The 15,346-nt window shown below is 42.3% G+C and overlaps 4 protein-coding genes across 5 annotated transcripts; 1 reads left to right on the plus strand and 3 right to left on the minus strand.

Annotated features, from left to right (window-relative positions):
• Window positions 1–71: 71 nt before the first annotated feature.
• On the minus strand, window positions 72–3,099 carry LOC145704269 (tyrosine--tRNA ligase, cytoplasmic-like). Of its 2 annotated transcripts, XM_081781719.1 has the most exons (12): window positions 2,726–2,823; window positions 2,594–2,655; window positions 2,336–2,550; window positions 2,101–2,250; window positions 1,909–2,012; window positions 1,803–1,858; window positions 1,432–1,737; window positions 1,093–1,389; window positions 795–1,051; window positions 509–752; window positions 296–469; window positions 72–249 (listed from the first exon to the last, which is right to left on the minus strand). In XM_081781719.1, the coding sequence occupies exons 1-12, from the start codon at window positions 2,805–2,807 to the stop codon at window positions 178–180; spliced, it is 2,019 nt and encodes a 672-aa protein (XP_081637845.1). In that variant the 5' UTR covers window positions 2,808–2,823; the 3' UTR covers window positions 72–177. The 2 variants fall into 2 exon arrangements, with proteins under 2 accessions (XP_081637845.1, XP_081637846.1); XM_081781720.1 differs by lacking the exons at window positions 2,336–2,550; window positions 2,594–2,655; window positions 2,726–2,823 and adding an exon at window positions 3,019–3,099.
• LOC145704294 (transcription and mRNA export factor ENY2-like) lies at window positions 2,863–3,704 on the minus strand. Its single transcript, XM_081781747.1, has 2 exons — window positions 3,523–3,704; window positions 2,863–3,478 (listed from the first exon to the last, which is right to left on the minus strand). The coding sequence occupies exons 1-2, from the start codon at window positions 3,671–3,673 to the stop codon at window positions 3,333–3,335; spliced, it is 297 nt and encodes a 98-aa protein (XP_081637873.1). The 5' UTR covers window positions 3,674–3,704; the 3' UTR covers window positions 2,863–3,332.
• Window positions 3,705–3,723: 19 nt separating this feature from the next.
• Window positions 3,724–5,085, minus strand: LOC145704282 (threonine aspartase 1-like). The gene is made up of 3 exons (XM_081781734.1): window positions 4,893–5,085; window positions 4,539–4,797; window positions 3,724–4,441 (listed from the first exon to the last, which is right to left on the minus strand). The coding sequence occupies exons 1-3, from the start codon at window positions 4,984–4,986 to the stop codon at window positions 3,724–3,726; spliced, it is 1,071 nt and encodes a 356-aa protein (XP_081637860.1). The 5' UTR covers window positions 4,987–5,085.
• Window positions 5,086–8,373: 3,288 nt separating this feature from the next.
• Window positions 8,374–15,328, plus strand: LOC145704266 (plexin-A1-like). The gene is made up of 9 exons (XM_081781713.1): window positions 8,374–8,622; window positions 8,915–13,295; window positions 13,340–13,574; window positions 13,647–13,832; window positions 13,878–14,192; window positions 14,235–14,480; window positions 14,528–14,779; window positions 14,824–14,898; window positions 14,946–15,328. Exons 1-9 carry the CDS (start codon window positions 8,427–8,429, stop codon window positions 15,108–15,110), a joined length of 6,051 nt encoding a protein of 2,016 aa, XP_081637839.1. The 5' UTR covers window positions 8,374–8,426; the 3' UTR covers window positions 15,111–15,328.
• The last annotated feature ends 18 nt before the right edge of the window (window positions 15,329–15,346 follow it).

Consider the following 15,346-nt stretch of genomic DNA (forward strand, 5'->3'; position numbering starts at 1 on the left):
GCCTCAAAATACGGGCTGAATTACCGACTCGATTCATGCTCTCTAAATACGAGAATCAAGAATCATGGAAGTAAAGTATTCAGTGAATACTATTCACCTAACCCGGGCAAAGCACTTTTAAACCCATACAGTAACAATCACATAACAGGTCGACAGAGAAAAATAATTTTCCAGAAATTATTTGATTTGAACATTCTGCAGACTTTGCGCTTTGATTGCTCCTTTTCCTTTCACTTCCCAAGTGACTCCCTAAACGCAAATAATCTAAGGCCGAAACATAAAGCTACTAAATGACCTTGTAAGTAGCTTCCAGAGCATCGTTTGTTTTCAGATCTGGAGCGACTTGTTCAAAAGCAGAAACTTGCTTCTTCGAAGATGGTTTGATGATAGCATCGGGTTCGCCTTCGAATCCAGCGACGGTGACGATATCGCCAGGGACGGCACCTTCTGGTGGACACAAAATTTCAACCTTATAATTTTCACATCTTGGAGGCCTAGTTGATCTTACCTTATCAGGAGTAGACGCACACATGACCATAGCTTCCGAAAGAATGCCTCTCATTTTAGCGGGCTTCAAATTGCACAAAATAACAACCATTCGATCTTGCATCTCTTCCAGGGGAACGAATTTCACTAATCCAGAGATAACTTGTCTCGGTTTATCCTCGCCACAATCGATTTCTTCCAGGTAAAGGGCATCTGCATCCGGGTGCTTTTCGCATTTTGTAATTTTTCCTACTTTCATTAGTAACCTAGAAGATCGAATGAAAAAGGAAGAACGTAAAACTTCAAACCTTGAGATATCAGCAGGCTTTTGAGGCTCAGCTTCCTTTGGCTGTTGCTTTTGCTTTGGTTTAGGCTCAACGCCTTCAGGTCTGATATTATGTTTCTTCTTTTCTTTCTTCACTTTTGTAACTTTTTCAACAGGATAGGCATTTGCAGCTAATGTTTTCATTTCTTCGGATTCGAATTTCTTGATGATAGGAGCAAGGAGACGATCGATAGCAGCTCCCACAGAGTTTTTCAGATCACCAGGATGGACATTTTTATTCTGAAAAGGTTGATCATGTGATCTTTTCAAGTGAGTCTTACTTTGAAATCATCTTCGAGCTCTTGGAAATCCTTGTAAATTTTGTTGCCGCCCCATTCTTCTTTTCGCAAGACTTCGAACTGTCCGTGGCATCCGAAGAGCACGTGCTTAGTGAATGCGAGAGGGCCGTTATTTTCGATGTTTCCTTCCTCGCAGAAAGCCTTCTTCAGCTTCTTTTTAATTGCAGATGGAGGGTCGAGGAGATCGATCTTTGAATCTGCTTCGGACGAAGACATCTTAGTACCGGTGAGGCCAGGAACCATGGGGTTCATAAGATGCGATCGTTTCGCGTATCCGAGCTACGAAAATATTGAAAAATAGTGACTTGCAATGATTTCTACCTTGGGGAGATTTTCTCGGGCGTACATGAAGATTTTTCTTTGATCAACACCACCAAATTGAACATCGACTTTTAGGTACTCCTCATCAAGCGCTTGGAGACCTGGGTAGATGAGTCCAGAAAGTGGAGCTGAATCGGATTGTTTGACGACTTCGGCTCCAGCCTTCTTGGCGTCTTTTTCCGTCACGATGGTTGATAGTTTATACGCATCCAAGGTGTATTCTTTGGAGAGTTGGTAATCCGTGCCCTTGACAAAGGAAAGCTTGTCCAGCGGTACGCCGATCGATTCAAGCATTCCGGTAATACACTTTTCAGCGATTCAAGATCACGTGCTACTATAAATCCAAATAAAGCTTGAAATCGGACCCTTTCCTCTCGGTAGTACTCGACGCGGTAGTTGATCAGCTCCCATGGTGCTTTCATGTTATCTAAACGAAGCGTAATTGGTTTAGAAAGGGATCAGACAAGGTTGGATTACCGAGACACGCGTGCAGATCAGCAAAGAGGATCTGCACTTCGCAGCCAGCGCGCAGAAAGTCGGCGATTTTCGACATTGGCACAAAGTAGGCGATGTGAGGCTTTCCTTCACGGAGATATTTTGAGAATCATTATGAGGGGAATCTCAATTTTCATCGATAAATTATTATGGCGACATCAATAAACATCCCTCCCTGTGGTAGCAGTACCCCAGTAGATCTTCACGCTTCTCTCAGCCAAAATAGCTTTGATCTCATTTTCGCCAACAACTTCCTCCAAATTTCGGGTGATGAGATTATATTTTTCGTCGACCGAGAGCTCAATCGCTGCACCCTGTGCCATTCTAAAACGACCCATCAGATTTGCTTTCAAAAATATTTCCTGTTAGAGTACAAACTGGTAAGTTACGACACAAATTGTAACTGTACCTTGGATCAGTGGGCAAGTTGCTGCCGAATTTGGCGAAAATAGTTTTGTACCAACGCAAGAGGTTGGGAAAACCGGCGAAAGATACGTTTTTGCTACAGTAAATCGCCAAAAAGAGGCAGATATCTGCTGGGCCCGGTCGCTCGAGGACGAGATAAGTGCGTGTCGCGAGAGTTCTCTCCAAAGACAGCAAGTAAACTCTCAAATCGTCTAGCAGCTAAATTCTAGAGCTATGAAAGACGAATCGGAGGGAAAACGACCTTTAGAGAAGATAATGGGATAATTTGTTGTTCTCCGATCGCGATAAGGTCGAGCGTTTTAGCCTAGAAGGAATGGGAAAGTTTGAAATCTTAAATAAGAATTGGACACCCTTAAATCAATTCATTCCCATTCCTGAGTCCCAACCGAGCTCGTGCGGTACTGAGACCAAATAAATTCCGAGCACTTTTCCGATTTGAGCGACAGGTATTCCATCTCACTCTAGGTACAGTCACCGCGTAAAAAAAAAGGAAACAGGGACAATCATAAATCATGATGAAGAGGGCTGTTTGTATTTTGGAGTATCACCGAAGACAGAGAGTGGAAATGTTCATCGAATTGTTTTTCAATAAAATTTAATTCTAGGAGAGTGCGTGCGAGTGACGGGGAAAAAAGGAGGTTGAAGCTGGAAGTTGGAGGAACTTACGGGATTCTGGACGCCGCTCGGCGAATTATTAAAATATTTTCTTTAGGAAGAAGGCGGCTACACGCTTTTAACATTCTAAACTCGATCAACTCAGATAGAAAAAATCGAAAAAATACATTTATGCCGTCCGTCGTCCAGAAAGTTTCGCCCCGTTTTTTTAAAGAAACATATCAGGAGTAGTATCAAAGAACAAGAATTGTGTTTTTAAAAACGCTCTAATAGTAATAATAATTAAAAAAATTTCAACAAGAAAAAGACGGAGAGTAAATGGCAGAGTAAAAGAAACGACCAATTGTTTAAAAAAAATATTGTATCTAGGCTTCTTCGTCGAGGAAGGCGCGGAGTTTCAGAAGAATTTCATTTTTGATCTCAGCTGGTACTTGGTCTCTTCCGATCGGCGTTACTTCGTTCACCAAATCGTCGATCGAGACGTTTTCAATACTCGACGCGCGCACTTTTTCTAAATAAATCAGTTTACTTTTTCACAAATTTGTGTTGGCCAACCTTTGCAAATCTTGCGCATGGAATCGGTCCATCCGCATTCTTGGAGTCTGTCTCTCAGCGTCTGTTTGAGCTTCTCAAGCTCGCCCGAGTTTTGCAATTTTGCGTGGAGTCGATCTTTGAAATCAGCTTCGCTTTCACGAGAATCCGCCATTTTTCTTAAAACCAGAGGCGTGATTAAAATTAATCAGAAGATCATTCTTCTTAATCTTGTGAGTAAGAAAATCTAAAGGAACTGTACTGGGAGTTTCCCACTTTCGGATTTTCCGAATGATGGCAGTTGTAAGCTAGAGTGTCTGGGTCAGATAAATTAGGGTTCAAAAAGACGTAGCCTATCATAAAGTCGCTTGTAGTGTGCAAATACTGAAGTTCTATTCCGCCTCTTCCGTCATTCAGCAGCTTGAGGAATCCAAGCTCGATGCCGGTGTTCGAAGAACTTGGAAAATTTGAAGCGATAGAGTGAGAGTCAAAAAGAAACTCCTCCGAACAAGCGAGTCTGGCAGTATTGTGGATGATCAACTCTTCGCCGCAGCCAGAACACGTGGTGCAAGAATCTTCCTGCGACCAGAATCCAGCACCAAGATGAGCGGCTGATCCGACTCTTCCATTTCTTTTGACGACGAATCCACCAGAACTTGAAGCAGCGACGGAATCGGATGAATACTCTTCGTTGTTATCATTCTTCTCGATTTTCATCGCTACGGCTCCTACCGTGTCACATGACTTTTGAATCTTCTCAGGAGGCCCGTTTGTTTTCTCAGCTGCTCGTTTTAGGACTTTGGAGTACTTTTTGAAGACTTTGAGCGCTTTCTCAGCGATGGGCAGATCTTCGCGATAGCTGATGTTGTTGTTTTTGGCGAATTGCTCAGCACCAGGGCCGGAAATTAGAATAGGAGGGATGCGTCCTTGTTTGTCCTTGCCTCTGTCAGTCGGGGATGTATTAAACCTGCTCAGGTGTGGAAACGACAATAATAAACATCAACAAATTTCACACTTTTCAAACATGTAAATCTCCGTGCCTAGATTGGAGCTCTGCAATTTTCTTTGCCACTTGAATCGGATTGAGAACATTATTCAGGCCCGAAACGGCGCCGTGACCTCGCTCCTCGACCCCGCCGATTCTCTTCGTAAAACTCAGACCGGCTTCGTTTTCCCTCTTGCCAGTTTCGGTCAGATTTCCTCCATGGCCGGCATTTGTCACGGAATCGTTTTCAAGGACGGAGACAATTTGGGAAATCGCTTCCTGGAGACACCCATTTGCCAGGTATACACGCACGCCTGAATGTAAAATTTTATAATTACGCATGGGAACGCAGTTTTCATCAATACGGATTATTTTATCGTCTCTACAAGTTTAAAAATATAAAACTGACCCTCTTTCAAAGCTGTCTTCAACAATTTGACATGTCTGTCTCTGTTCCTCTGGGCAATAAATCCGGCGCCAGTATGCGCAGCAAGGACGATCATCCCTTTTCTTTGAAAACGAAATTATCGAGATCGGAATTTGCTTCCCGCGGCGGGGAGCGCTGGCCGAGAGCGGCCAATCGCATCGCAACGCTCCAAAACACCAAAAATCGCCGCCAGTCCCAGCCACATTCCGTACAAACACCAAAATGAGCAAAATTCATAGCTTTTCTAGAGATTCGTGATAAGAAGAATAAATAAAGAGATTGGTCTTTTATCAAAAAAATGGTTTCGTATCCAAGGTTTTTCTAACGGTCAGTTAATAACTTCAAAAGTTAATATTAACATTATTTAAATTTTATCACTATTATTAGGTTAATCGTTATCACGAATTATTATGTTATTTATCTCCCATGCTGATAGATATTCAAGAGTTAAATTAAATAAATTATAATTTATAAAGGTTTCTTTCTGATAAACATGAAATAAAATCATTTTTCAGACATAAAATGTCCTCTCAATTAAACTACCGTTTTCAATTAGATATGCACTTATTATTTTCGTGAAAACACCCGAAAACTGATAAAAAATACCACAGAGCTGAAATCTCGCCCTTTCAACGGAAATCTCATCTCTTCTTATCACCAAAAGCGGCCAAGTCTTATCTTCCCCCACAAATGCTCCCTCCCTGCATTTTCCTCCCATTTCTAAAAGCGGCCAATTTCGGATTCTATTCGATTTCGGACATCCGGGAATATTTCCCTACACACGGAAGAATCAAACCCGATTGAGTTCGTGTTTTTTGACCCCCGAACAATGCGCAAATATTTGATTGTACTTCGCTTTCTCATTCTCATTCTTTTCCCGAGCTGGAAAAACGGGCTTTATGAGGTTCTTCCGGGCGATGATTAGGAGACGACCTTTTGATGAATAATCTTTAGCTATCCAAGAAACTTAGAGTATCATACAGAGTCTATCATCAAATTTACGACATAAATAAGTGTATTTTCCCTTATGATATGAAGCGGCTTCGTCAAGTCATCATCTGTTGAATGTCAATCTATTTTTATATTCTTACGAAGCGGTTTTTCTTAGAAGGTCTTTGAGTACCCTGACTCAGGTTTTCTACACATATTCCCGAACCCAAATAAGGCCCTAGGCAGGGTTTGAAAAGTCACAAATTTTGACTGAGCATGAGCAAGGCTGAGCACGGAGAGCTCAAATTTTGGCTGAGCCTGAGCACGATTGAGCATCCGCGTGCTCAAATTTGCTGAGCCTGAGCACGACTGAGCATTTGCGTGCTCAAATTTAGCTGAGCCTGAGCATGATTGAGCACCCGCCTGCTCAAATTTCACTGAGCCTGAGCACGCTGAGCATGCTCAATGCTCATGCTCAGAGCATGCTCAAGCAATCATGCTTCATAAAAGAACACAAAAAATCAAATTTTCAATGAGAACCATAAATATGCTTAAAACCAAGATAATTTCAATTTTCAAAACTATGGGTGTGGGTGGGGTTGGGGAGATAGATCAACTCAGTTTTCCAAGCCTTTGTCAAGCCCCTTAAATTCAAAAATCAAGGAACGGGGCTGAGACGGCCCGTAAGAAAGAAAAAAATTTGAAAATAAAGAAAAGAAGAAAATTTTTGCTCAAACGTGCTCAGAGCATTTGAGCACGCATTTCAGAGACTCGTGAGCATGAGCACGGCTGAGCACGCGAATGCTCAGATTTTATTGAGCTTGAGCACGGCTGAGCACGACACGCTGGAATTTCCATTGAGCTTGAGCACGCTGAGCATGCTCAGTGCTCATGCTCAGTGCTCTGAGCATGCTCATGCTCAGACTTTTCAAACCCTGGCCCTAGGCCGAGAAAATAGTCTTCTGCTCGGAAAGAGAGAGGGTGAGATCAAGTAGCTCCGCCTTCAACCGGAAATAATCCTTCCACTCGTTGCTCCAAGTACCGATACAAGTTTCGTGGCTCGATCGGCCACTGTTTTAGTATTCGTCATTTTTGAAAGAGATTTTATTGGGTTCAGTGGGCAGCGACGGCGCGCTTTTCCCCGGCACAGCCCCGAAAAAAGTACCAAAACAGATTCTCCATTTTGACGCTTTTTTTTTCAATAGAGAATAAAACTAATCTGAGGAGGCGAAAACATCCTTGGAAAATTTTGGTTAGAATGCTTGAAGCTCTCGTAATGATTAGTTCCTTACTGAAAAATCCTTCCTTATCCAAATCCATCTTTTTTAAGAAAGGAAACGCACAATAGCCAGCTGTGACAAATTTTGGGGATAATTTATTGTAGGAGGATTTGGCTTGAATACAACAAGCAGAGCGAATAATCTATTTTCCTCGGCCGAGCTCGTAAAAAAGGAATCTTGAGTTGGTTTTTTTCTGAATTACATTCTGACAGTTGTAGCCTCTGCGGCTTTCTTTTTTTAGAGAAAATGTCTATACGTCAGAGATAGGTAATAGGTGCCAATTGAAGAAATATTTTTAGTACTTTTTAATTCCACTTGATGAATTTAAAACAATTTCTAACAAAAGAGCCGTTTTTCTTCAAATTATTGTTTAGTCAGACGACGTCAGTATATTTGGGGCGCACTGGTTATGTCGCCGAATGTCGCCGAATGTCGCCGAATGTCGCTGAATGTCGCCGAATGTCGCCGAATGTCGCCGAATGTCGCCACTTATTTTCGAAAAAATAGGAATTATGAAAGAAAAATTGTTTTTTTGGCTCAAATATTCAAAACAAACTTGTTCTAGAACCGTAAAAGGCGGGAATAGTAGGAGGCGCGGCAATAGAAGTGTGTCCAGCCCGACCAGTGAGTTTCCTACCACAAATTGCGCGGAGCGCTTCCTTGCCTCGAAATTATGCTAAAACAGTTCTTGAACAAGTTTGTTTTGAAATTTCTTGGTTGAAAACTAGTTTTCTTTCCAAAAATCCTGGTTTTAAAAAATAGGTGGCGACATTCGGCGACATTCGGCGACATTCAGCGACATTCGGCGACATTCGGCGACATTCGGCGACATAACCAGTGTCGACCGTATATTTGAGTTATTTTCTGATTCAACTTGATGAGTCCTTGAGGGCGAGGCTAAAGTTTAACTGATTAACGTTTTTAGCTATTCTTTCTTTTATCCAAAGAGATTTTTTCAAGAGCCTTCATTGTGAAGAAGATTAATATCCTCATTAATTATGAATAATTTTTTCTGATAAAAGGCGGTAAAATCTTATATTCTGCCAGAATTAACGTTGATTGATCAATTCATCCTTTTTTTTTGGCAGAGGGGTGGGAGACCTCCCGCCGTGGCCCGCTTTCGGATCCAAATTGATTTTCAAAGATCAAATTTGTTCTCTTCAATCCCCTCTCTTGCCTTCTTCGTTGCGATTTTTCGTGTTTCATTGAAATCTCCAAGAGTCAATTTTTTATCGAAAATATGATTTGAAATCACAGAGGAAATTATTTTCGTTTTTTATAGAATGAACTTGCGATGACATGAGAAATGCGGAACCTGCTATTCTCCTTAACGCTTTTACTTTCATCTGCCGCTGAACGGTGCCCGGAGCAGCACTATGCTGTCACAGATGACGGGAGCACGCTGTTTTCTTCCTGTGGAAAGAACATTCTCCGATGGAATTTCGATGGAGAGCAAACAAAGCTGGAAGCGCAGCACCAAAGTATCTCGCCGAGTTGCTCTGGTGAGTCAATGGCTAGAAGCGTACTTAAAAATAAACACACAAAGAGGAGATAACTAAATCCCACTTGAGCTCATTTAAGGGCTCCTCCTATAAGTCAATACATAAACAAACGCTACTTATCGCTTATATTTGCTCAAATCAACGAAAATAATGGTTCGGTCCTTAATTAATTTAGCCCCGATTTGAATTTCCTGAATCGACTTTTATTGGGTTATCAAATTTGCTCGATTTAACGGCCCTCAAACTCTCAAATCCACACAATCAGGTCAAGAAGTTGACAAATTCTTTTCAGACGAGTGGATAGCGAAAAGTACATGCCTTGACTCGGCTGACCCTCTCAGAAGTTTTTACGACAACAACTGTCCCTCTTCGAGCATCGTCAAGTCGCTCCAAATCTACGACTATCCAAAGTCGTCATCGCTCATCGTTTGCGATGACTTTTTTGGCGGCACCTTCCACATGTTCAAACTCAACAACTTTCCCGATCAGCGAGGGCGACCATGCAAAGACGGGGCGAGATCCTTTTTCCTTGCAAAAGATCAAAGGCTCATGGAGCGCGAAGCTGATGATCCACTCGTTGAAATCGGCGAGGTATTCTCGAAAATTGTCTCCGACGACGACGGTCGAGCACTGCTGGTAGTTGCCTTCAACGTAAAAGACGACATCAAGAGAAAATACGCGCCTCTGTCAATCAGACGGTTCAGCGAAGGAGACAACAAATTCCAAAGAGCAGATGAGATCTTTTCAAGTACGGAAACAACCGCCTTCGCAACGATTGACAATAAGATCGACTTCAACATCGGCGTTGATTGGGACAAGCGACCGCAGTTTCATTCGATTATCCATTTCCCCAAACAGAAGAGAGTTATCGTCGGCTACAACACTTACGAATCCACTTCGAAAAGTCGATTTGCACACATTTGCCTCCTCGATGATGAAAATCGCAACCTAAACAAGAAGTTTCTCGAGTTCGCCGTCAACTGCGGGGGGAAAACAAAAGTAACTGATGTTCTCAGCTTTGAGTACTCTTGGGGAAATAATCGTCGATCGCCAGAGAAGTCGATTCTCTTCCGAATGTCTGACGGATCAATCTGTTTTCAAAAACAGTCCGTGCTCGAGAACCAAATTCAAAATCGCCTTCAAGACAGGTTTCAAAACTGCGACAAATCGCAATGGAGAAATGTCAAATACTCAGACTGGATCAAGAACAACCCAGAAGACTGCCATCCTCGTTTTAAGAACATCAAGCAGATTTGCGATGACGATTTTAAATATACGCTGGAAAGCATGGGAATAACCGCAATTGACTCTATCTCCCTGGTTCCTGTCCAAAGCTATTCAAACGAAGGCAACAATCACTTGAGAATTGAGAACTCATTTCAAAGCTGGAGCTTTTCTAGCGTCAAATCTAACGAGAAAGCTTACAACTTTATCGAAGTCATCGAAGGCGAAAATGTTCGACGATTTGTTGCCTCCCTCAGTCCCAGTAACTCGAACCTGTACCTCGCTGAAATCGATTCTTTTGCTGAGAAAACGATAAAGAACTCGATCACAAAAAACGCTACTAAGTGGACATTTGACGGTGAAACTGTCCGAGCTGAGAAGGTCAACTCGTGTGATCGGTACTCATCATGTGAAAGCTGCCTCGCAGAAAAGTCAGATCCAACTTGTGGCTGGTGTATCACTACTGGAAAATGTTCAGACTTTTCAACGTGCGAACAAAACGATCCAGCTTATCAATCGTTTCCTCGGCGAGTTAAAGAACCGCGCTTTTTGTCGAAAGAAGCAGAAGATTATTTCAGGCAACCATGGTCACATAAATGTCCCTCTCTTTCTGTTAGAGAGGAAACAATTAGTTACCAAAACTTGTGCGACAAAGGAAAATCGTGCAAGGGAAAGTCCTTCTCCTCAATTCATGCCACTGTTGATGGTCTTCCTGAACGAAGATCTCTTCTTATGAAAGAGCTTCAGTGTCGATTTACAAAGAGCAATAGTCCACCCGTGTCAGTTCCGCTAAAAAATGAGCCGATTGAGACTTACTCACAAGTCGGAGTTTACGAAGTTGACTGCGAGAAGCCGCCAAGTGATTTTATAGCTTCGATGGAAAATAGTCCCTCGAGCTCTGTAAAACTTTCGCTTGGATTTGCACCGGTTCAGGGGCGAGACTTTGTGAGCATCGCTACAGCAGACATTGAAGTATTCAATTGTAACAAACTCAAATCATGCAATACGTGCCTCAATCCCAAATACAACGGTTTCTGTCTCTGGTGCTACACCGACAACCACTGCGCCAATACAAAAGAAGAATGCCCTCATATCAAGAATATCCTTAAATCGAAGTCGTCCTGCCCAAATGTTCAATTTCTCGACGAATATGTTTACAAACGACCTGGTATGCAAACAATTTCTTTGGCTGCATCAAACTTCCGAATAAATGACGACTTCGACCTCGCTGAAGCAGATGATATCCTTGTTGAACTAGAATATCTTGATGTAAACAAGAATGTCTCCGGCAAATACGCACACCCTGGCGAGCTCAGCTTTCAGAATCAGTTCGATGACATTCCCGCTTCCGCCGATTTGGAGTATCCCGTCAATATCACCATCAGGGTCAATATGAATGGGAACGAAGTGATTGTCGATAGATCCGCTGGAGACAACGTTCAAGTTCAATTTGACATGTTTGAATGTCCTCGTATTAAACACTCGTGCTTTGGATGTCTCAATGCTAAGCCAGAGTATGGCTGTGCATATTCGATCAAAGATGAAAAATGCGAAATCAGTAAGAATGGCTTACTAAGTGAAAATCAAGTTCTTCCTTTGCAAACATGTCCAAATCCTGATATCAGTAAAGTGACTCCCAATCATCTGCCACTGAATTCTGGACCTATTATCGTGGAAATAGAAGGTCGCAACTTCAATCCGTCACCTGTTGGAAATAGCGAAGTTTTCATCGGTAATTATCCCTGCAGAGTTGTTTCGTGCACCAAATATGGCTTCGAGAATCCAGAGCGAAGGAACAAGACTTGCTGTGAATTCCATTCGAAATCCAATATACGAGCTGATGGAAAGACAAATGATGAAGTTACTCTATCAACTTCTGCTGATTATCAAGTCTCTGCGAAATTCAGTTCTCTTGGTGTAAAGCTCGGTAACCCAAAAGCTCTATCTTATCCAGAATTCGTCTACAGTGGTGGATTTCAAGAGTTCACAATTCGAGGCGATTTCCTTGATGCTGGGAGGCACGCTGAAATCCAAATCCTCGGCTCTCCATGTACGATCATTGAGCCTCGTCTTGAAAACGAAATCAAATGCATTACTGCGTCTTATCAATCAATCAGAGAAGATTCAAGCTATCTACAGATCAGTTCAAGTTCCCCAATTTCACTGTCAGTGAAACAAATTCGAGATCCAAGACTTGAAAAGTTTGTGCCAGACAAATGTATCAAAAACGAAAAAGGATCAAGTGAGGTTGAAGTTCAATTTTTCGAAGACGGTCATGCTAAAGCTTTTACTTTTGCTTTGCTGAAATCACAAGACGGAAGTGAAGGAGAGTGTCGTAACAGTGATGGAAAGCTTTACTGTCGATGTCCATATTCATCCGGTGCCTTAATGGGTGAGGAACTCAACTTGGTGATAACTAAAGAATCAAAAGAAGAATTGAAAACTCTGAAAGCACCTGAATCCTTGCAAACGGCAGCAGAAGTGAATGTTATTAACAAGGAACCAATTATAAAGGTGACCCGCGAAAGTAATGAGACTGTTAGCTCTGGCTCGTATATGATCAAAGGTGGACCTTTCTGCTTGGGTTGGGAGAGAGAATGTGAAGACATTCCCTGGCGACTCATTTTTCGATCGAAAGAAAACGAACTAGAACTTAACAGAAGCAGCATCATCGTCATCCGCAACGAAGTAATTTCGTGGACTCCACCTTCCTTTGCGGCATATCAGGCAGTGTTTGGCTCGGACCAGGACGCTCCAAGCTTAATATTGAAAAATGGTGGATTTGAAATTGAGGCTGTCGAAAAAATTGAGTATGAATCGTCGAATATGATCATCATTGCTGGAGGTGGTCTTGGTGTAGCGCTTGTCCTCGCGATTGTCGTCTTTGCTGCTAGAAAATCTCGCCGAAGAAAAGAACGAAAGACTGCACAAGAGAAAGATCGGCTATTGAAGGGAGTCGATCGCACACAGAAGGACGAAGCAGAGAAATATAAACAACATCTTCTCGGAGGAATTCAGGAAAATCGTCCAGAATCGCGAATGCCGCCGACAATGCCGTTCCGCGAGTACAGGAGTTTCATTCTTCATTTTATGTTTCCTCCTGAAGACGAGGAAAATCGACTCTATCATCGAGAACTTTGTCCATTTGGAACTCAGAATTCTCGAGCAGGCACCATCGACCGCTCGATGGGACTCCAAGAGTTCAAAAAGCTCCTGGGGCAGCGAGAGTTCCTCCTTGTTTTCATCAAGACTCTGGAAAGCAATTCAAGATTCACATCACGTGATCGTTCCAAATTCGCTGCATTCTTGATGATCTCACTTCAGGGAAAGCTCGAATACGCAACGCTGATTCTACAGTATTTAATTATTGATATGATTGAGAAGATGCAACCGAACAACTTGGGAACATTGTTTAGACATTCCAACACGATCGGTGAAAAAATGTTGAGGTAGCTTTGCATCTCATTCTTTCGTATTCTAATTTGATATTAAGTTACTGGTTCGCAATGCTCATGTACAGAACTGTCTACAGAAGAACTGGTGAACACATTTTCAATCTCTTCAAAAAGCTCAAAGATCTCGTGCACTCTGAGCCAGTAGATCAGATCACAGGCCATTCGAGAATGACCCTCTCTGAGCAGTATCTCCTCAGGGTCATCAATATCAATACCAATCAATTGTCAATAACGGTACTTCACCACGAGGGCGGCGAGCCCCAGTTCATTCAGGTATATTAATTGCTCGAATAAATAACCTTTCCTCAGATTCCATATGAAGCTATTTCTAAATAAATTCTTTAGATATCTGGGCTTTATTGTGATACTGTCGATCAAATCAAGGAGCGCATTCTGGACACGATCTTCTGGGACATGGAATACTCAAAGCGTGACTCAGTGGCCGACTACGACTTGGAATACGTTGACAACTCGTTGAAAAATCCAGTTCGTCGGCTAATGAAGAATATTGACTCAACCAGTGAAACGAAGGTAAGTTCGTTCTCATTTAGAAAATTTTCATAATATATCTTTCAGGACGGACTTCGTAAACTCAACACAATCGATCATTATCATAAGCTTTTCCTTCCAAATACGAAGAAACTCGATTTCACCGACAAGCGCTACCTTGAGCTCAAGCCATCAACCAGCACCACAATGCTAGGCCAGTCGCATCAATCTGGCTCCTCCTTATCGCGTTCTAGAATCAATATTTCCGACCATCCTTCATCTAGCAATATGACTGGAACGATGGGCCGCTCAGGAACACCTCTTCATGGAGAAACAGTTCGAGACGGGCGGCAGATAATCGACTATCATCATGTTTACGATGGCATGAGCACGCGGAAACTGGTATAATCTTCCATCTTTGATCTGTCATTAACTTTCAATTAGGCTGCTCCAGATCACTTCACGCTCACGATGATCAGAGCAAAAGAAAGTCTGGAAACGCCGATCCAAGTGTTGATAGAATCGATTGTTTCTGTGGTGGACCGGCAGTACCAAATGCCAATGTGCATCAAGTACATGTTTGATTTTCTGGACGACGAGTTCCAGAAGGTCCCTCAGCGGCATCCGGATACGATTCATAAGTGGAAGACGAACTCCTTGTTTTTGCGTTATTGGGTCAATCTTATAAAAGTAATTTGAAATAATTCTACTAATCAATATTGATTTCTCTTTCATAGAACCCTGAGTTCTTATTCGACATCAACAAATCAGTCGCTGTCAGCAACAGTTTGACTGTAGTCGCTCAAACTTTGATCGACGGCTGCTCAACGACCGAAAGCGACCCACTGCTAGCTCAAGCGCAGTCTACGTCAAAGGTGCTCTTCAGCAAGAATGTCCACAACAACTTCCGTGAATGGGTACAAAGCTACTTTCAAGAGGTCGAAATGCGGCCAGAGATCCCGCGAGATGATTTCATTCATTTCTTGAGGGTAATTTATATTCAATTTAACCGGAGGATTGACTTTATTTTCAGGAGGAGAACGAACTCCACATCCAAGACTTCAACAAGAACTTTGCCATTCGGGAATTATTTAATTACGCCAAAGAGGTACGATAATGACTTTATACCTATCAACAGCTGACTTACATTTCTAGTATTATAACGACCTTCTAACCGGGCTTAATAATGACCGCGAGTGCCACCAGCGAAAATTCGGAGCGACCCTATCCCGCTGCATTTCGATGAGTGCAAGCGCGCCTGTCTTTGCCTACGCAAACAACCACCCGGTGCCTGCCCCGCGGCGCGTTTTCCCTAAATAAACCTTTTCCAAATCCCCGCTCTTTTCTGTAAATACGCTTGAACGAAACACCGAGAGCAAAATCCTTGTATCAGCCTTATCTATTAATCCACGAAGTTGTATATTCTGTTCTACTGATAATTTACCAAGAGTATATACTTTACATTCCCCCATCTATGCAAAATTTTTGCTCGACTGCCAAACAATCAACAACCGAAAATAAATGAAAATAAGTTCAAACTCTATTTGTAATCTTTG

This window comes from Oikopleura dioica, chromosome PAR (genome assembly GCF_907165135.1).
Source record: "Oikopleura dioica chromosome PAR, OKI2018_I68_1.0, whole genome shotgun sequence".
In the NCBI taxonomy this organism is placed as follows: Eukaryota; Metazoa; Chordata; class Appendicularia; order Copelata; family Oikopleuridae; genus Oikopleura; species Oikopleura dioica.

Excerpts from the sequence above, each read along its gene's own strand:
- LOC145704282 (XM_081781734.1), bottom strand. The coding sequence starts at position 4,986 with ATGATCGTCCTTGCTGCGCATACTGGCGCCGGATTTATTGCCCAGAGG. Across the intron at positions 4,798-4,892 it reads GAAGACAGCTTTGAAAGAGG|GCGTGCGTGTATACCTGGCA; the intron begins GTCAGTTTTATA and ends TTTTACATTCAG. Across the intron at positions 4,442-4,538 it reads ATTGCAGAGCTCCAATCTAG|AGGCAAGGACAAACAAGGAC; the intron begins GCACGGAGATTT and ends CCCGACTGACAG.
- LOC145704294 (XM_081781747.1), bottom strand. The coding sequence starts at position 3,673 with ATGGCGGATTCTCGTGAAAGCGAAGCTGATTTCAAAGATCGACTCCAC. Across the intron at positions 3,479-3,522 it reads CATGCGCAAGATTTGCAAAG|AAAAAGTGCGCGCGTCGAGT; the intron begins GTTGGCCAACAC and ends TGATTTATTTAG.
- LOC145704269 (XM_081781719.1), bottom strand. The coding sequence starts at position 2,807 with ATGGAATACCTGTCGCTCAAATCGGAAAAGTGCTCGGAATTTATTTGG. Across the intron at positions 1,859-1,908 it reads TGATCTGCACGCGTGTCTCG|ATAACATGAAAGCACCATGG; the intron begins GTAATCCAACCT and ends CGCTTCGTTTAG. Across the intron at positions 1,390-1,431 it reads CCCGAGAAAATCTCCCCAAG|CTCGGATACGCGAAACGATC; the intron begins GTAGAAATCATT and ends ATATTTTCGTAG.
- LOC145704266 (XM_081781713.1), top strand. The coding sequence starts at position 8,427 with ATGCGGAACCTGCTATTCTCCTTAACGCTTTTACTTTCATCTGCCGCT. Across the intron at positions 14,780-14,823 it reads ATTTCATTCATTTCTTGAGG|GAGGAGAACGAACTCCACAT; the intron begins GTAATTTATATT and ends CTTTATTTTCAG. Across the intron at positions 14,899-14,945 it reads TATTTAATTACGCCAAAGAG|TATTATAACGACCTTCTAAC; the intron begins GTACGATAATGA and ends TTACATTTCTAG.